Source organism: Pieris napi, chromosome 10 (assembly GCF_905475465.1).
Source record: "Pieris napi chromosome 10, ilPieNapi1.2, whole genome shotgun sequence".
NCBI classification, from domain to species: domain Eukaryota; kingdom Metazoa; phylum Arthropoda; class Insecta; order Lepidoptera; family Pieridae; genus Pieris; species Pieris napi.
In genome coordinates, this window is record NC_062243.1 from 646332 (window position 1) to 664735 (window position 18404).

The 18404-nt window shown below is 35.5% G+C and overlaps 2 protein-coding genes across 6 annotated transcripts in view; one reads left to right on the top strand and one right to left on the bottom strand.

Moving 5' to 3' along the window:
- Positions 1-1792: 1792 nt before the first annotated feature.
- On the bottom strand, positions 1793-9789 carry LOC125053245 (meiosis-specific nuclear structural protein 1-like). The gene is made up of 9 exons (XM_047654500.1): positions 9651-9789; positions 9397-9573; positions 9034-9264; positions 4287-4516; positions 3696-3860; positions 2788-2866; positions 2515-2718; positions 2099-2283; positions 1793-2012 (listed from the first exon to the last, which is right to left on the bottom strand). Exons 1-9 carry the CDS (start codon positions 9651-9653, stop codon positions 1808-1810), a joined length of 1479 nt encoding a protein of 492 aa, XP_047510456.1. The 5' UTR covers positions 9654-9789; the 3' UTR covers positions 1793-1807.
- Positions 9790-10082: 293 nt separating this feature from the next.
- Positions 10083-18404, top strand: part of LOC125053246 (myc box-dependent-interacting protein 1) — a 56927-nt gene continuing 48605 nt past the window's right edge. For all 5 annotated transcript variants that reach the window (XM_047654501.1, XM_047654503.1, XM_047654502.1 and 2 more), the window contains exon 1: positions 10083-10282. In XM_047654501.1, the coding sequence (XP_047510457.1) occupies positions 10214-10282 (69 nt within the window). In that variant the 5' untranslated portion in view covers positions 10083-10213. The remainder of the gene's footprint in view (positions 10283-18404) is intronic.

Below are 18404 nucleotides of genomic sequence, written 5' to 3' on the forward strand. Positions count from 1 at the left end.
CTATACTCATTACTCAGCCACAGTCACAGATCCCGTATAAAATACTTCTAGCAAGTACGTAAAATATATCTACTTGTCTAACTTTCGATAAATTTGAAATATATATTATACTATTATATAATAGAGTTGATTACGCTGCATCGATTGGAAAAAAGAAAAAGGGACTTGATTGATGATGATGATTTGAAAGAAATATTTGAGAATAAAAGCCTCATTTAACTCCGTGTTATTCGTACCGGAAGTTGACGAAATCTAACTAAAATTACAAAAAAGTACATGTATCGCAGTCAATGCACGGCCAAAAAAAGGACTTTCAGAAGCTTCATACATTTTTTTTCACAAAAAAAAACCACTGTTGCCGATGTCGTTATGGAGATATTCGTGGTTAATTTTTGATGTTTCAGTAGCGTTCTGTAAACTGCTGTATAACTCAGTACGTCCACCATATGGGAAACGTAAATGCGGCAACGCAGCACTTGACAATATCGTTGATGATAGATGCAGTAACATTTTCATTGAAGTATTAATGCAATACAATAAAAATAATATACAGGGTTGCCACAAAGTCGTGGATCAAACGCAACTAGGGGATAGATGAGGTTATCAGCTGCAAAAAATTGTTCTATGGGAGGTCCCTAAGCTCAACCCCTGCAGAGTTATAATTTATTTTGCGTTTTTATAAGAAAATTGACTTTTTGAAGTTATACTTCTTTGTAACGGACGTGACGTCGCCAGTCACATCCTGCCAAGCCAAGCCAAAGCCAAGCCAAAGCCAAGCCAAGCCAAAGCCAAGCCAAAGCCAAGCCAAAGCCAAGCCAAAGCCAAGCTAAAGCCAAAGCCAAAGCCATAGCCAAAGCCATAGCCAATGCCATAGCCAATGCCATAGCCAATGCCATAGCCAATGCCAAAGTCAAAGCCAAGCCATGCCATGTTGACCAACCCTCCAGCCAACCGCCATGCCTGCCAACCGCAAATGCCAGCCACTTGGAGGGGATGAGTCTATATAAGCCAAAGCCAGCCATATTAAAACTTACTTTTTGGAAGACGTAACAAATAAAGAACAAGTGTGCTGTCACTCTGCCATTTTTATTTTCACTGTCAATTATAATAAATTAAAATACAATTATCAATAAAAGAATAGGTCAATTATATCTTATATACGGCGCGTTATGAAAAATTGATGAGAGTGAAATTTTACGATGCGCGCGCACCGTGACACAAAATTAACAGAATGAAGTTGCCCACGGAAGATGCTACGGCTTTGGACATAATTTAAAAACAACATTCGAATAATAATAGAATTTATGTTACACTTAATGTCAGAGAATAATAATAAATATTTATTTATTTAATTTTTCAAATGTAAACTGAACTTTATTGACTATAATGACTCCTTTTCCAGTCTTTGATTATTTAATTGTAATAAATTATTTGCATGCAATCAAAAACTATTTTCAATAATGCCAAAGAAGTATAACTTCTTACGCGCGTACATCAGTACACGCACCCTTTTTTTACTAATTCTTTAAAAATTCGAAAAACCTACACCTGTATCTTTTTCACTAGATTAGGTCTCTAAAACTAGGTCTGTCTTTTAGCGAGTAAGTAACTCACCTCTAATTATTAATTCAAGTGTCAACGTACAACAACGGCATCTACTGGCGCTGAACTTTGAAAGATATCACAGGCTGCGTATCGACTAAAAATCGGCATTTTTTTTGGAAATGTCACAAATAATCATAAGCATGCATTACTTTTGTTCTAAAAATGTATCATTGAATTATAAAAAACAACAATGTCACAAAATTTAATATTCTCTAATAATTCTACACTGAGCGTTGCATTTGGGTTTTCTTTGCAGCTTCTTTGATGTAACATCTATAGTAAAATCCGTCACCTCCCGTATGTGAGGTACGTCTTCGTCTTTGAGAACTCCCGCTTGAAGAAAGCCCAACACTCTGGGAACGTGTTCTTTGATTATCTTCTTGCGTTCTTCTGCTACTTCTTTTCGCCTGGAAATTAGAAAACAGTAGATTGCTGAATGGAATTGTTTTTTTACTGCTGACATAGTGCCATTAGCCATTATAAAAAAACTAACCAAGATGCATCACACTCCCAAACATATTTAGCTCTGTTCTCTTCTCCTTCATTCTCCATCTGTCTCCTTCTGGAATTTGCTTCTATCTGTTTGCGGAGATCTCTACTATACTGTTCGCTCTTCTCCCTCTTCTTGCGTTCTTTCTCTCTCTCTTTTTCCTCGTCAGCAGCCATCTTTGCTTCATTCTGTAATTACGCAAATTTGCTGCTACTACCTACATTATTGTTGTGTTATGGGTTATAAATATAACTCAGTCACGTTTTTAAAATATGGAACTCATACTTATATTATATATTTTATTTAAGATAGTTCTTGTATATTTTTTTAACATATAGATAATGTAACATTAGAGCAGAGGATGAATGTAAACCTATTATTAATATAGAAGAAGCTAGTATTAAATATAAACATTGCACCTGTCTCCTAATAACTAGCTCCTTCTCTTTCTCTTCTTTAGATAATCTCTTTCTGTTCTCCATTTGAGACATGAGGGATTCCCTAGTGTCTCTTTTTGTTCTTTCTGCTTTGTCTCTTTCTCTTGCATCGTCTTCTACATTCTTCTCTAAATGCTCTTGTTCTTGGAGCATTTTGATGATATTTTCTCTTTTTTGCTGTTCAGCCTAAAAATGTATTGGAATTTGATAATTTTTAGAGTTCAGAGAATGTGATAGGTGAACAACATCTCATACCTCATCAGCTAATATTTTAGCCGTAATTCTCTCATTGATTGCCTCTTTTTCTCGAACTTTTCTTTCCCTTTCAGCAACTCTGTAATAAATATCATTTAGGGAAATATCCAAATAAATTATATGTATTGAATTATGCCAAGAGCTTATCTACCTACCTTAATTTGAGTAAATATAATATTATTAGTGGAAATTAATGTTACAAAAGGATAAACAATACCATAACTAATTCAAAAATATAGACACTAGGTACAGTAATCCGTCTATAACGCGGTATATTCCCCCTACATGTACCCAAAGTAAACACAAATTATAGAGGGAGCAACTTTATGGTTAGAGCGGGGAACAAATTTAATAACTTAAAGATTGACATTGATATGTTTGCTGAGAGTGTGGTGACAGCAAGGAAAGCTTCAACACAAAATTATTTCAACCATGATGAATGAAATGCATTGAGATTTAGATTCTGTTTTTCTTTTTTGTATTACAAACTAAAAATATTTGGCATGTTTACCTTCTTGTTGAAAAAAAAAAAAAAAACTATATGTAACTATATGTGAAGATTTGTAATTGGCCCATAATGGTATATATATATATATATATATACATCTATTTCTGTATTGTACTGTGAATCTTCTGAATAAATAAATAAAAAAATAAAATATAACGCGGAGATTTTTCGAGTTATATTTCTGTAGTGTGAAATTTATAATGATTTGTCAAGTCCACAATAAGTTCTGCGTACCTTTGCACCAGTATCAATTATGTTGTTATAATAAAATTAAACTAAATAACTTTATTAGATTCGTGTTACGTGAATTCCTATAACGCGGTCCGGGTCTACAGCGTTATAGGGGGGATTACTGTACTTTGTTACATTTAATTACTATGCTAACAAACCAAAAACTAACATGGCCGAACTCCTGTCAGAAACAGCCTTCAATTGCTCCTCAATCTGTCTTTCCTCATTTATCACCATTACTTTCTGCTTCTCCTTCCAAGCATCCCGTGCTTTTTTGAATGTTACCATTTCATTACGACATTTCTCCATTTGTTCTCGTTTTTGTTGTAGCTCTCTGAAAATAATTCCTAACATTATTCCGAACTTAATTAAAACAATATATAATAGTTCTTTAAAACTTAAGACCACTCAACACAACACAAATTCCCTAAAAAACTTTCTCCCAAACCGAGTAGTGGCAGTTGGCTTCCAGAAAGTGTGACCAGTGCACCATCTGTGAACACCTTTAAAAACAGATTGGATAAGTTTCTCCAAATCTCATAATACACGCGCATCAGCTTATTAAAAGCTGCCAGTGTGTTAAGTAAATAATAATAATATTGATGCTCAATTGTCTTTGCTATGGCAATGTAAAAAAACTTTTTAAAAGAATTAATCTAAATTCTAAGGGATTCAAATATGATATACCTTAAAGAATTTTTGTTTAATTAGATATGCATTCAATCATTTTAAAATCTCTTCAAATGTCAACGTTGATTACCTCTGATCTTCATCAGCTATTGTTCGTTCGATATCCTCTAGCATCTTCTTTTCAATAAGAGATTCTTCATAGAGACACTGCTTTTGTAGGTGTTTGTTCACCAATTGTTGTTGCAATTCTAAACGGTATTTTCTTTCCTTCTCTGCTTTATCTTTTTCTTCTTTCTCTTTAGCCTCTTGGTCATTGTAGAGACAATTTTGAAGAATCTTATTTGCCACATTTTGTTCAGACTGAAACATATTCGGAAAATAAAAATGTAAGGGATTATAATCCAAATTGCATATTATGATCAGGTATTAGAATAAATAATACATTTCAAAAGTTACTTAATGACAAAACTCTTTTTACACGCTTTATATTAGCTTCACCTGTATGTATGTATGTAACCGAAATGAAATGAAATGAAATAGTTTATTCTTGCAAGTAGGACTATATAAATCACTTTTACAATGTCTTCCTAAACTAGATGAAGTCGACATTTCCTAACTGACTGCCCTGAGAAGAAATGTCGAAACAAACTCGGGGGTCTTAGTCTCTTTTATAGTCCAGATAATACAATAATAAATTATTAATAAGTTGGTGTAAACAAATGCAGAGTATTTACTGGACTGGTCTTTGGAAGAAAGAACCAGATCGATCTGAGCAAGCCTGTGCCAGCAGACGGCTAGCATGCCCCGAATAGCTCATGCAGCTCAACCATTTTTGAGGGAGCTGCACAACCCGGTACACAACAATACCGCCAGTGGCACCATAAAAATATGTGGGGCAACAACTCACTCAGATCGCCAGCCCAAAATAACTATAGACTAAAATGTATCAAATTATAAATCAAGCAAAAGAGTTTATGATATACCCGCATAATGTTTACACTTACAATGGATACAAAATGTATTTTTAAGGTGTACCTTAAAGCAAGGAAAAAATAATGAAATTGAAAAATATAATCGTAATATAAACATTATGGTAGGGGAGCCCAAGAGGGGATTTCGGGATTTACTAAAGCGCGGCAGATTAATATATAGGGGGATACCTTGTACCCGGTTAAGTACCTCCACAAAATATGAGGCCCATATATAAGGCCGCCCGTGAAGGAGACAGGATCAGATTAGTAAAAAAAAATTGACCATCAGAAATTCCCGAGCGCGTCAGATTAAGGTAGGGTGAGTTAATTACATCCTAAAAAGTGTATATTCCACTAATCTGACAATTTGAGAGTGACGGAAAAAAAGGGGAGGGCAACAAAGTTGTAAAAAAAAAAACGTCATCTCGACATTCTCGAGCGTAGCTAATTTTTTTTTTATTTTGAAGGAAATAATTCAAGAATAATGAAAAATATATTAATCTGACGATTTCCGCAAGCCGAAATAACAAAAATTCGTCGATAAAGTTAAATGCGTACAGGTGCGTGATGCCTACATTTCCTTAAACCGATCGGAATCTACTAAACGGCGTTCTAAATATTTCCCTCAAAATTACATTTCCTGTGAATTTGAACCGATTCGGACCGATAGATTTTGAGAAATTTTGAAAAATCTTAAAAAAATAAGAAATATTTTTTTTTAAGTGGTTTCTTTATCGATCAACTTCAAAAACTAATCCGCCTTTGAGCTTGAAAAACCACGTCGATCGCCACCAAGCTGGTCAAAAGCGGTTGATTCGTTCGAGAGATATCGTGAACGAAAGAAACCCGAAAAAGTGTTTCTTCGGGATTACTCCGAAATTTGTGGTTCGATCAATTAAAATTGCAAAATTACTTATGAGGATGATAAAACTGCGTCGAATGCCGCCAACCGCGTGAAAATTGCTTGATCCATTCAAAAGTTATTGCGGTTTGAAAATTCCAAAAATAGTGTTCTATGAAACTTCTATCAGACTTTCGAGCTGGGAGAGCTCAAATGCATAGAAATATTATTTCTTTGAACTCAGCGAGCTCAAAATATCAATTTTAAGCGCCCAGGAATGTAATTAGCGGGAAGTTGCAGGGATGGCCCTTTAGGTGAACCGTTTTTCTAATTTTTTTTTGTCAGATCAGGCGAATCCCTCTAGATAATCGTCAGATTATGAGACAGTACGTTGAGAACATAAAGATGAACCACATATATCTTAATCTGACGCGCTTGAGTATTTCAAAATTGCGATTTTTTTTTGCAAATTATGAAAATGGCCGTGGGTTTGCGTCCCATCGAAATCGTCAGATTAGTGAATGAGAGCTTTTTTTTGGTGCACTTAACACTCCCTTAGAAAATCTGACGCGCTCGATAATTTTTATTTTTTTTTCATTTTCAACCCTTAAATACAACCACCCGCATCATGCAAACGATCAGATTAACATACGTACATTATTAAAAATACGTAGGGCATTGATGCTATCAATATCTGACGCGCTCGAGGATGTCCATGCAACAGTTTTTTTTACATATTTAACAATCTATAGCCGCTTCCCCCACCGATGAAAAGGTATATATCATATAACATTTTTTTCTTCTTATTATCTAAGCTTTGCATCCCAATAGGTCTCTACGACGCTCGAGTAAATCCCCATTTAGCATCGTGGGCTCCCCTACCATTATTCACTTGGCATGTCAAAGTGTAAAATATTGTATGCAAAAGCACAAAACATGTCAGTATTGTAGAAAAAGAAAAAATGAATATGCACTAAGCACAAAACATGTCAGTAATGTAGAGAAAAAAAAAATGTAAAAAAATGAATATGCACTAAGCACAAACATGTCAATAGAATAAAATAAAATGCATATGCAAAAGCACAAGACATGTCAGATTGTAAATATGTACAACATGCAAAAAAAAAAAAAAAAAAAGAAGTGAAAGACAGCTTAAAAAAAACACAAGCGATAGCTGTATAAGCGAGCAGCTCAATCCCAGGCGTTTCTATCATTCAAATAATCGGATATCCTGTAATATCCTTTAGTTAATAATTTTGATTCAATAAAAAATTTAAATTTCTTAAGGGGAAGTTTACGAACATCCATAGGAAGTTTATTGTAAAAGCGTATACATTGACCCATGAACGAGTTGCTTATTCTATGAAGGCGAGTAGCATGAACTGTTAAATTATTTTTGTTCCTAGTATTTCGGGAGTGAAGATCAGACAATTTGACAAAATCCGGTTCGTTTTTGTGAACATAAAGTAAATTTTCAAAAATATATTGTGAAGTTACAGTCAGAATGTTTATCTCTTTGAATTTCTCTCGGAGAGAAACTCTAGGACCTAAGTTATATATAGCGCGGACAGCTCTTTTTTGTAATAAGAAGATTGTATTAATATCCGCACAGTTTCCCCAAAGGAGAATGCCGTACGTCATCAAGCTATGAAAATAACTGAAATAAACAATTCTGGCTGTATCCACATCAGTAATTTGTCTAATTTTCCTTACAGCATAAGCAGCTGAACTGAGCCTTCCAGACAATTTGTTAATGTGTGGGCCCCACTGTAGTTTGGCGTCAACAGTAATGCCAAGAAAAACAGTTGACTCAACAGGGTCCAACTCTACTCCATTCAGTTGTACATTGGTGCTTAACTGTCTCACATTAGGCGTAGAAAATTTTATTAATTTAGTTTTACTTGAGTTCAAAAGCAGATTATTAACATTAAACCAATGGACAACCTTAGATAGTGCCAAATTAACTTGGTCAAAATTTTCAAGTTGACGCTTAACTTTAAAAACAAGCGAAGTGTCATCCGCAAATAATAGGATTTTGTGATCATCCCTTACACAAAAAGGTAAATCATTGATATAGATAAGGAATAAGAAAGGACCTAGAATTGAACCCTGCGGACTCCTTCGGACTCGATTTTGACCCACTTTAAACGGACAGATTTAATTCAAACTTTGTACACTTATAAAGAATCAGCGACAATATAATAATTTCATAGGTTTATCTCGAAAAACAATGAAATTTTTTTTAAGTCCACAAAGCAATACGATTAAATTGAGACAACACGTATTGCTGCTAGGACTAAAAAGTTGAAAATAAATATAGTTTAAAAAAACTATAAAACACGCTTTTAAAGCACATCAAACTAAAAAGTGAAAAATAATTCCTAATTTAGGCTGAATAATGAACAAAAAATACTGGTATTATTGTGAAAAAGCGCGGGGCGCTCTGATCGAGCAACTAAAAAATAAAGTACACAGTATTTTAAAATTTTTTAACGTAATTTAGTAGTACATACTTTAAGGCTTTAAGGAAAGAATAAATATTAAACTTACCACAAGTCTCACTAAGCTGGCTACAAAAATAAATAAATACAACATCACAGGCTTAAGTGGAAGGAGACTTAAAACAACTTAAATTGTAATTTAGTAACTATTTTCAAAAAGGCATATGGCGAATATGCCGCGAATGTGCAGCTTGCGAGCAGTTTGAGAGCTGCGCGCGTGCATTTTTGTTCGTGCGCCGCTCCTGCGCCACCCGCGCGCAGTTCAAGCGCAACCTAAGCGTCGTAAGCGTCTTCCTTCCGTCCACGCCAGTAAACGGAACTGTAAGCGCGAGAATTGAGTGCACGCAGATCGTGGGCCTTATACGAGCCTCCATGAGTTGCGCTTAAGAGGCGCACATAACCATTGCCGTGACTGCACGCGCGCAGCTCGAAAACTGCTCGCGAGCTGCACATTCGCGGCGCATTCGCTAGATGTAGACGCACCCTAAGATGTTTACTAAGAGAAATGCTGTACAACATGTTATAATAAATAGCATATTAACCATGTTACCTAATACTTTTTACCTTTTCTTGTAATCTTTTATATTCATTGTGCAAAATCTGTTGCTGTAAGTCTCTACACACATATCCAGCTTGCAGCTTCTTCATAAGCTCTCGGAGACTCGGATCTTTATCACGTAAGTAATGCCGGCGAAGTAGCTCACATGCTTCCTCCCGCCGAACCTTTGCTATCTCTATACCTAAGTTTGCCTCGCGTGTGGCTTTTGCATTTACTATTGCAGCATGATCTGTTCTCTGGAAACATAATTATTTGTGTGATTATTATTTCACAAATATAATACTAAGGAAAGATTTTATATTAAAGTTTTGGTTAGTTGTGTTTTGGTAGTCTCGGGTTTTAAGTGAATTATGATCTGAATGTTTTACCTCCTGAAAGTCTTTCTCCATTTCAGCCTCTCGCTGGATTAGGGCCAGACATCGGCCCATTCTACCGTCTTCCATTCGACTGTTTAGCCATTGAATGTCTAAAGCTCGTTGATATGTTTCCAATTCTTTACGACGTGCTTCAGCAATTGCATTTTTCTGCAATTCTGTTTTTGGTTCCTACAAATAGAAAGTAAGATATTATTATATCTACTCAACATTAAAATTACTTAAATAAATGATTGACTATAATATACCATGATTTAAATATGAAGTTTAGACAAAAAATAGAAAACAAGTTTGCTTTACGTAAAGATAATTTAAAAATCCGTGAGATTGTTATTAAAAACAAAAACAAATCGACGTTCGAAGGAACTAGGAAGTCAACGTTGTGTCAGTTTTGTGTTCACTGCACAGACTAGGAAAACCGGCTATTTGTGCGGATCGTAAAGTGTAAATAATGTTCTGTGGATTATCGATCTGGATTTGAATGACCTGCCTTTAAACTTATTTAAATGCAACAACCGTACGATAATAATGAGCGGTAACGAACCCTATATATAATTAATAAATATTTAACGTTTGAAATTTTTCATTTATAGAAATTTCAAGATCGAATGTCAACTTCAATGACTATCAACATTCAACTTCTCCAATAGTTATCAAGGTATTGTCACTGTCAGATCCATTAAATTTTCAGTTCGTAATTTTACAGCCTTTGGATTTTGACGTGTAATCCGTGAGACAACACTGCAACGAAATTGGTTGTAGTTTTATAGTGCATAAAATAAAGACAATTGGTAATGAAACAGTGATAAAAATGGCAGAAAGTAAAGGTGCGTTAATAGCGAAAACAGTGCAAAAACACGCCGGAAGGGCAAAAGAAAAGGTATTTATTTTTCGATATTTTATACATTTTGTGCATTGGTCAGGTGATTGTAAGTGCAAGTGGTGTGAAAGTAAGTTTCTGGAAAGATTCTGCATGGAGTGAGTCTCTTTTCAACGTATTGGTGTAAAATTTGATGAGAGGAGGCCGGTTGTAGGTCAAATTTAACCTGTTGATTACCTGTAGAATATTGGGTTATCAAGCGACGTAATCCTTGTTTACATACTCAGCTGACTTGACTTATCATTGATACTGTTCATTTTAAGATAAGCAGATCTCCAGGGCACGCAGCAACCTATTTATAGTTTGCGTCAGTTGTGATAAATTTGGATTGAAATGGTGATGTGACCTGAATTTTTGTGAAACAAAAAAGTAGTAATGTTTCGTACTACAAAAATCAGGCTATTGTATTCAAAAAATGTTGTTATTCTATTATCCTGAAAGTAAAGTCATATTTTATTATCCTATTCCTAAAAATACATTATTAAGGTGAATAATAATTTACTATATTTTTTTTAAATATTATTCATCTGTTGAATTCATTGTAAACTTTCATGTATATATATGTACATTTTTTAAAATAAACATGCTACATTTCTCACATTAGGATAATGACCCTATCTGGCAACAAGCCCACAACATGGAGCTCACCATGCCAATTGAATGAGAAATATAGGAAAAGTATTAATAGCTAATAAATAAATGTTATATACTTTTACATTAAAATAGTATTATATAATTAAAAATGCTCAAATATACAACTATAGTTCAGACCCATAATCGGACAGCTATCTATATATTTTTTAAAGTATGTATTGCAGATTTGTAGATATTTATATCATCTATAAAACTGTAGTACATCACTTTGCTCTATTGTCAATAGTTTGCACAGAGTATGTGCGGGAGTATATGGGATTTTTATTGGCGTTTTTTTTACATTATTGAAGTTTCACATGGACCTATAACTTTTAATGTGGGTTCTAATTATTAAAGAATTTTTCAAATTGGTTTTGTAGTTTGGAGCCTATTGTTAACAAAAAATCTAATCCTTCCTCTTTATAATATTAGTGTAGAAAATTTATTATAAACTTGTAGGTCAGTACCCCCAACAGTTATAACAATAAGTCTAGCAATAACATGTTATAAGCACAAAAAACTGATGCCTTCACACAATAGCAGCTAGATTGCCAATTATTTGTTGTATCTTGAGAATACTATTCAATTCCCGTTAGTAATAAAAAGGTATGTCAACTGTCAATACCTATTATAATACAAACAGTACTATATATATGATTATGAAATTGCTTTATTAAACAAAATTGTGAATGGATTTCATTAAATTATATAAAATATTTTGATTCCAAGTTAAGAGAAACACTTAATTTCTTCCATAATATGCTACATCAGATTTGGAAGTGTGGGAAAAGTAGTCACTTATTGCAGTTCAGTTTATCTAGTTATGCCAATGCTCTGCTAAGTAACATGTTTTACTTAAGGCGTTGAATACTTGTGATATTCCTGCATAATTTTTTTACATATAACAATAAATAATGTTGTAAGGGTTATTTTTAGATGGTCTCGTGGGTAGTTTTTGTTGATAATTAATTAATCTACTATATAAAAATAAGTCGGGTTTTCCTTCCTGACGCTATAACTCCAGAACGCACGAACCGATTTCCACGGTTTTGCATTTGTTGGAAAGGTCTCGGGCTCCGTGAGGTTTATAGCAAAGAAAATTCAGGAAAAATTTCAACAGAAAAGCGGGATCACCAAACGAAATGTTACATAAAACGAAGCCATCTGGTGGCGAAACGGAGTTCGCCGAGTTTGCTAGTGTTTAATATAATTTTTTATTACATACATTTTTTTTCGCACCTGAGTATTTAAGTGTGTGTGTGGGTGCATGTGAGTAGATGAAATGTGTTACAACATATTAGTTCCCAGGAGAATGGTGTGTTTTTAGATTGTATAGTAAAATTATTTTATTTCTAGTACCTAGATCTTTACATATGTAAATTAGAAGAAACCTTTACCGTATTTATACGAAATGTGTTGAATAACATGTATTAAGATGCAGACAGTGAATAAAGATCTGGATAGATGCTTAGAAAAATCGGCGGGAATCGTACAAATGAGGAGGGAAATATCGTTTATATACATATTGTTTAGATAGAAATTATATATATGCAGTGCACATTTCTATAGATATAAATTATATATATGCATTTCGTAGACATTTAATTATTGCATAAATAAAATTAAACCGAAGTGAGACCTAATCTGACACGTAGTGAGTATTATAGTAAGTGCAAGAGATTGTAAACCACACCGCGTCCCTTAATAAAAAAGAAGAAAGTTGAAGAAATCTAAAGTTATTCGAATGGAATTTCTCGTTGCCTTAATGGGTCGGCTCTAGAAGACCGGTTTGTGATATCATCGTGTTTATCGGGTGTTCGACGCACATCACCTGTACGGTGTTTTCTTGCCGACCGATTCCCGAAAATATTTTCATACACCGTAGTATATAATAATTAAAGAAATTTAAACGTTAAATACAAAGGTTTTTATTTGAATTATTTTTCGGTAAATTTTGAGTCTTACTTAATTACGTCCTTACTTACGTACATCAAAATGTACTGTAATTTTCAAAATACGGAAATTATCAAAGTAAATAAATATTTTTTTATGTAAATTTTGTAAATAGTGCCATGGGCAACATTTGTCCATGAACAATTTTACGTAACTGTAAAAATAGAAGTAAGTAAATACTTATAGAATAAATTATATATACATACTAGCTGTTACCCGCGACTTCGTCTGCGTAGAACTACTACTTCGTGTAAATTTGTTTGGACTGAATAGGCTCTGAAACTATAATGAAACGATTCTAATGAAGCCGGCACATTTAATTATTGAGATTAACATAGGTAGACTTTTCCTGACCCTGATCCCTGACTTAACTTAGTTTAATACGTTTTTGTATACGACATTTTTTGTTTTTCCTTCTTTGGTCAAAACATGCAGGTTTTGTGGACTCGATACTCGTGAACACGCCACATACAGTTGCCCATGGGAGAAACAGTTTTTTTCTAAATGAACACCAGCTACTTTGAGTGTCTGTCCTTGAGCTTTGTTTATCGTCATAGCGAATGCTGCTTTCAGGGGAAATTGTACTCTTTTGAATTGGAATGGCAAATCGGTAGGGATTATTGGAATACGGGGAATTAACACTTCTTCTCCCTTTGCTGTTCCTGTCATAATTATTGCTCTCACAATATTGCGTCCCAGGTGTGTAATTTGTAGACGTGTGCCATTACACATTCTTGGTGCGTCAAGATTTCGCATCAACAGGACCGGGACACCTACTTTTAGCCTCAACTTATGGGAAGGCACCCCCGATAATTCTAAGGAGTTAAGAAATTCTACAGGGAACGATGTCACTTGCTCAGTGTCCATGACATTGTCTACGGACAGATACTCAACAAAATCACCTTCCACATCTGACATGATTTGTTCGTTGATCTGCCCCACTACTTCGTTTGTCGGTGCTAAAATTGCCCTTTCGCACAGCCATTGTCTGTTCTTCATATTGGTTGCAAGATCGGGATAGACGTTGTTCTTTAAGTCATCCATGTTACAGACAACATTACAAAATTCACGATTCAATCTAATCATTCCGTCACTATTTGTTTCCATACGGTCTTCTCCGATTTTCAGAAGAGCATCCGCATATTGCACCAATTGTGTATCACTGTGCAGTTGTACTCGCATATTTGTAGTCAGACAAAAATTTTTTACATGCACCCATAATGGAGACGCTTTTAAACATGCATTTATTTCATCTGCCGGCGTGCCTCTAGTAATTACCGGTAGAGTCTGTCTAAAATCGCCAGCTAAAAGTACCACCATACCACCCATGATACTTTGGTTACTCTTAATATCTTTTATGGTCCGATCTAGTGCTTCTATCGCTCTTTTGTGGGACATGGTACATTCATCCCAAACCAACAGCTTACATTGCTGTAACATTCGTCCACGGTCACTATTTTTAGTAATGTTACAAACTGGCATTTCCTCATGAGCTAAGTTCAATGGCAGTTTAAGTACTGAATGTGCCGTTCGGCCACCATTAAGTAACGTAGCTGCTATTCCAGAAGAAGCTACAGCAACAGCAACTCCTTTATCTTTACGAATTTGGGCTAAAAGTAAATTTAAAAGAAATGTTTTACCCGTGCCTCCTGGCGCATCCAAAAAGAATAAACCACCTTCGCCACTTTCGATTTTTTGCACAACATTCTCAAAAACTAATCTTTGTTCTGGGTTTAGACGCGGAACAGACTCAGTTATTTGTTGTTGTAAAGAAGCAGCATCGTAACTCAATTCTCTTATTATATCACTGCAAACTTCCCCAGTTCTTTGCGGCCTGCTCAACCCAAAATCTGACAAATCTTTCCCAGTTATAGTTATGACTTGGTCTTCTATCTTTGTTAGGGCTTCATTAAAAATGAAATCATTGTATGTAACGTTTGGATTATGATGTTGTACTCTGTGTAAAATATCGTCGGCCATTTGAATTTTGTACCTTTCCCACAGTTGTTGAGGGTTTGAAAGCCCACATGTCGCTATTAGTATAGCAAAAAGCATTCTCACCTTGGCCGCTGATCTACATTGTGCAGCCTCTTCCAGTGTTATATTCCAATGATTGTCATCCTCCAATAATCCTCTTGCCTCACATGCCTCTCGAAATGTTGAAAATTCTTGATTGTTGTATTTTTTGAGATCATTGAAAGAGGTTGGCCCACGCACATGGTGTAGAAGCATCCTTAAACAAAAACATTCCATGTTAGTAACATGGACTGTGTAAACCCGTCCTAAGGCATCTCCAGATTTGACACCAGGCCAGTTCTGAACCGAAGTTCCTTGAATTCGGCGTTTCCAAGTTTTTCTGGTTGCGTTCCATGTGTAATATCTCGGTACCTCAGCATACATAAGAGTTCTTGCAAACTCATCTCTTATGCAAAGTTCAAAAAAAGCTGTAAGGGTGGTTTTTGGTCGAGTAGATAGTCGCTCGTGGAAATTATCTTCTGTAAAATAAACTCGTTCACCGTTCTCTAAGTGTACACTTAGATGTGTAACGGTGGGGTGCCTTTCGTGCAACGGGAACCCTAATAACCGCCACACGGCTTCGTTGCTGCTAACATAACGACCAGATTGATATGTATGTACTTCATTTACGCGATTTGCAAGCTCTGTGCTCCTAAAATTGAAAATAGCTTGGTCACTGCCTTTGTTAATATATTTGCAGATATATTTGATAGCGCGCACTGAACTGCAAGCCTCAACATTTATATGGGCGTTAAATATTTTTAATAGAATAGCGGAATAAGGGACCACCCAACTATTATCAATAGTGACGTAACTCCCATTTCGTAGTTTCACAGATGCCGTTCGACCTCCGTCTGCTGGTGCTCTTCTACGATAGAGTGGGTATCCGTTTTCACTGTGGACAGTGTCTTTGTGTAATTTGCGAGGAAATTTCTTTGTGCATTTTCCATCTTTCATGCAAGGGCACTGAGGATTTTCAGGTCCACATGGACCATGAATCATGTTTTTAACTATAATATCATGAAGTGTCTTGTCAGTGCTTGGATCGGGTATTTCTGCGCTGATAATATTATCAATTTGATCGGGTCTCAACTTGTCTTTTAACCACAATAATATGTGGACATGTGGTAGGCCACGCTTCTGCCACTCTATGGAATACATAAAGCAGATCACTTCTCCAAATATTCTGCCTTTGGAAATAACAGACATAAGTTTTTTAACTTTCAACCTAAAAACTCTTGCGACTACATCATGCCTATCAATCGCGCTTTGACCCGGCATTAATTCATTTACTATTTCCGGCCATGCTGGGTTGCAAGTAAACGTAACGAATAAGTCAGGGCGACCATATGTACGTACATAAGCAAACGCATCCTGAGTATATTCGTGTAAGTACCTCGGACTATTTACAAATGAAGACGGTAAAATTATCATTCTACCAATATCATTTGGATTTAGATTAGCGTCATTCGCTACTGCGTCTTGAAGGTGGATATAATTTTCTGCTCTTAATTTAGTTTGATTTAATGTTATGTATCGTAATCGTTCACTTTCTACCTTAACGTACATATCAACATAAAACTGATTGGCCAGTTGCCTGCATCGTGATATAATATTAAAATCATTTTCTCTAATCATGATATGAAAGGCATAAAAGTCCATACATGATACCTTTTTGTTAGGCAAGGGCAGGCCAGTTACAGGATCGACTTGTGGAATTTGAAAGTGATACCCTTCTTGCCCTTTGCTAAATATTAGAGGATATTGTAACGCATCGTAAAATTTATGTGTATCCGGCACCCTAGTTAGTGTGTTATCACGGGCATGTAAAACTATATCACGGGAAGCAAACTGTTCACCACAAACCATGGCTGCGACTTCATTTATTAAAGGTGCATTATATCGTCTTTCGTGTTCCCCACTTGGTGTACGATCTGGGTGAATCACCAACTTATAATCATCTCCCGGCATTCTTTCTAAGGCTGTTGTGAAAGTGTTTATTAGGCGGTTATATTCATGCAACATTCTCTGAATCTTTAAGACAATATCCTTTTCTACTAATTGAATGTTTTGACACCTGCGGTCAACCTCGTCGTTTTCATTTCCCATAAAATAAATCTGTAAAAATTTTGGTTGCTCATTATTTGTAGGAAGCAAAGAACCAATCCTATGATAGATTTGACCTTGGATTGTAAAAGTAGATGAAAACCCAGGCATAACCACCTCATTTTCTACACCAAATGACGTCATTTGAAAGCATGAATTATATTTCCTTATTTTGATTAAAAAACGCCGCGATTCGTTGTTATCACCTAAAAGTAAAGACTTCAATGGTTCCTCTGGTTCTCCAAGTATTGGAATTGAAACCTTGCCACCAGAACAACACATACCCGGAGTTTCTTCTTTCCACTTGAGTGCTTCACAATGTATACATTTTTTATCCATTCCACCTATGAGAAGTAATCGATGGTTATTATACTCAATCGATGGGTCATAATCAAAAGCAGCATTGTGGAATGCTCCCCATGTATACATTGTAAACGCATTTCTCCTTTCTGACTGCCGTTCAGCATTTAACACACGTCGTCTTTGGGATTCTTCTGGCATCTCTGCAGCTATCAATGATGCGTGTCGCTCAGCATCTAAAATCTGCCGGGCCTGAGTCTGTTCATAGGTTTCGGCAGCTCTTTGCGTTGCGTGTCGCTCAGCATCTAAAATCTGCCGGGCCTGAGTCTGTTCATAGGTCTCGGCAGCTCTTTGCGTTGCGTGTCGCTCAGCATCTAAAATCTGCCGGGCCTGAGTTTGTTCATAGGTCTCGGCAGCTCTTTGCGTTGCGTGTCGCTCAGCATCTAAAATCTGCCGGGCCTGAGTTTGTTCATAGGTCTCGGCAGCTCTTTGCGTTGCGTGTCGCTCAGCATCTAAAATCTGCCGGGCCTGAGTCTGCTCCTCAGATTCTTGGGATCTAGCTACTTGCGCAGTTCGAGCTCTTTTAGAGCTACGTGCTAAATTAGATTTACGCTTGCGAGGCATATTACTTAACCAGTTACCTACCTAAAGTAATAAAAACAGGTAAGTACTTATGCAAAAAAAAATTCTTTAGCTGACAAAAAAATTTAGTTAAAGGTACTGAGTACGAAACTATACTTAAGGTAGGTACTTATACACATGAAATAAAACAAAAACAAAACGAATTGCTAAACTAAAACTAAATGTTAAAAAAAATATACTATCCACATGGAATAAAAACAAAATGAATCGATAAAATTATATGCGAAACTACTGGAACTATTTTATTCACAAAACAACATTACTTACCTATTAATACTCAATAAAAACTATGCTGACCTTCTTAGGTACCGTAACTACTTACTAAATGTGAAAAAACTTAAAAAAACCTGCCTACTAATCTACTACAATTTTACACCTATCCTAAAAAATGAATTAAAGTATTTATTTTACCTATTAACTATAATTCTACCTACTACTAACTTATGCTAAACTAACAATAACAACCAAAACA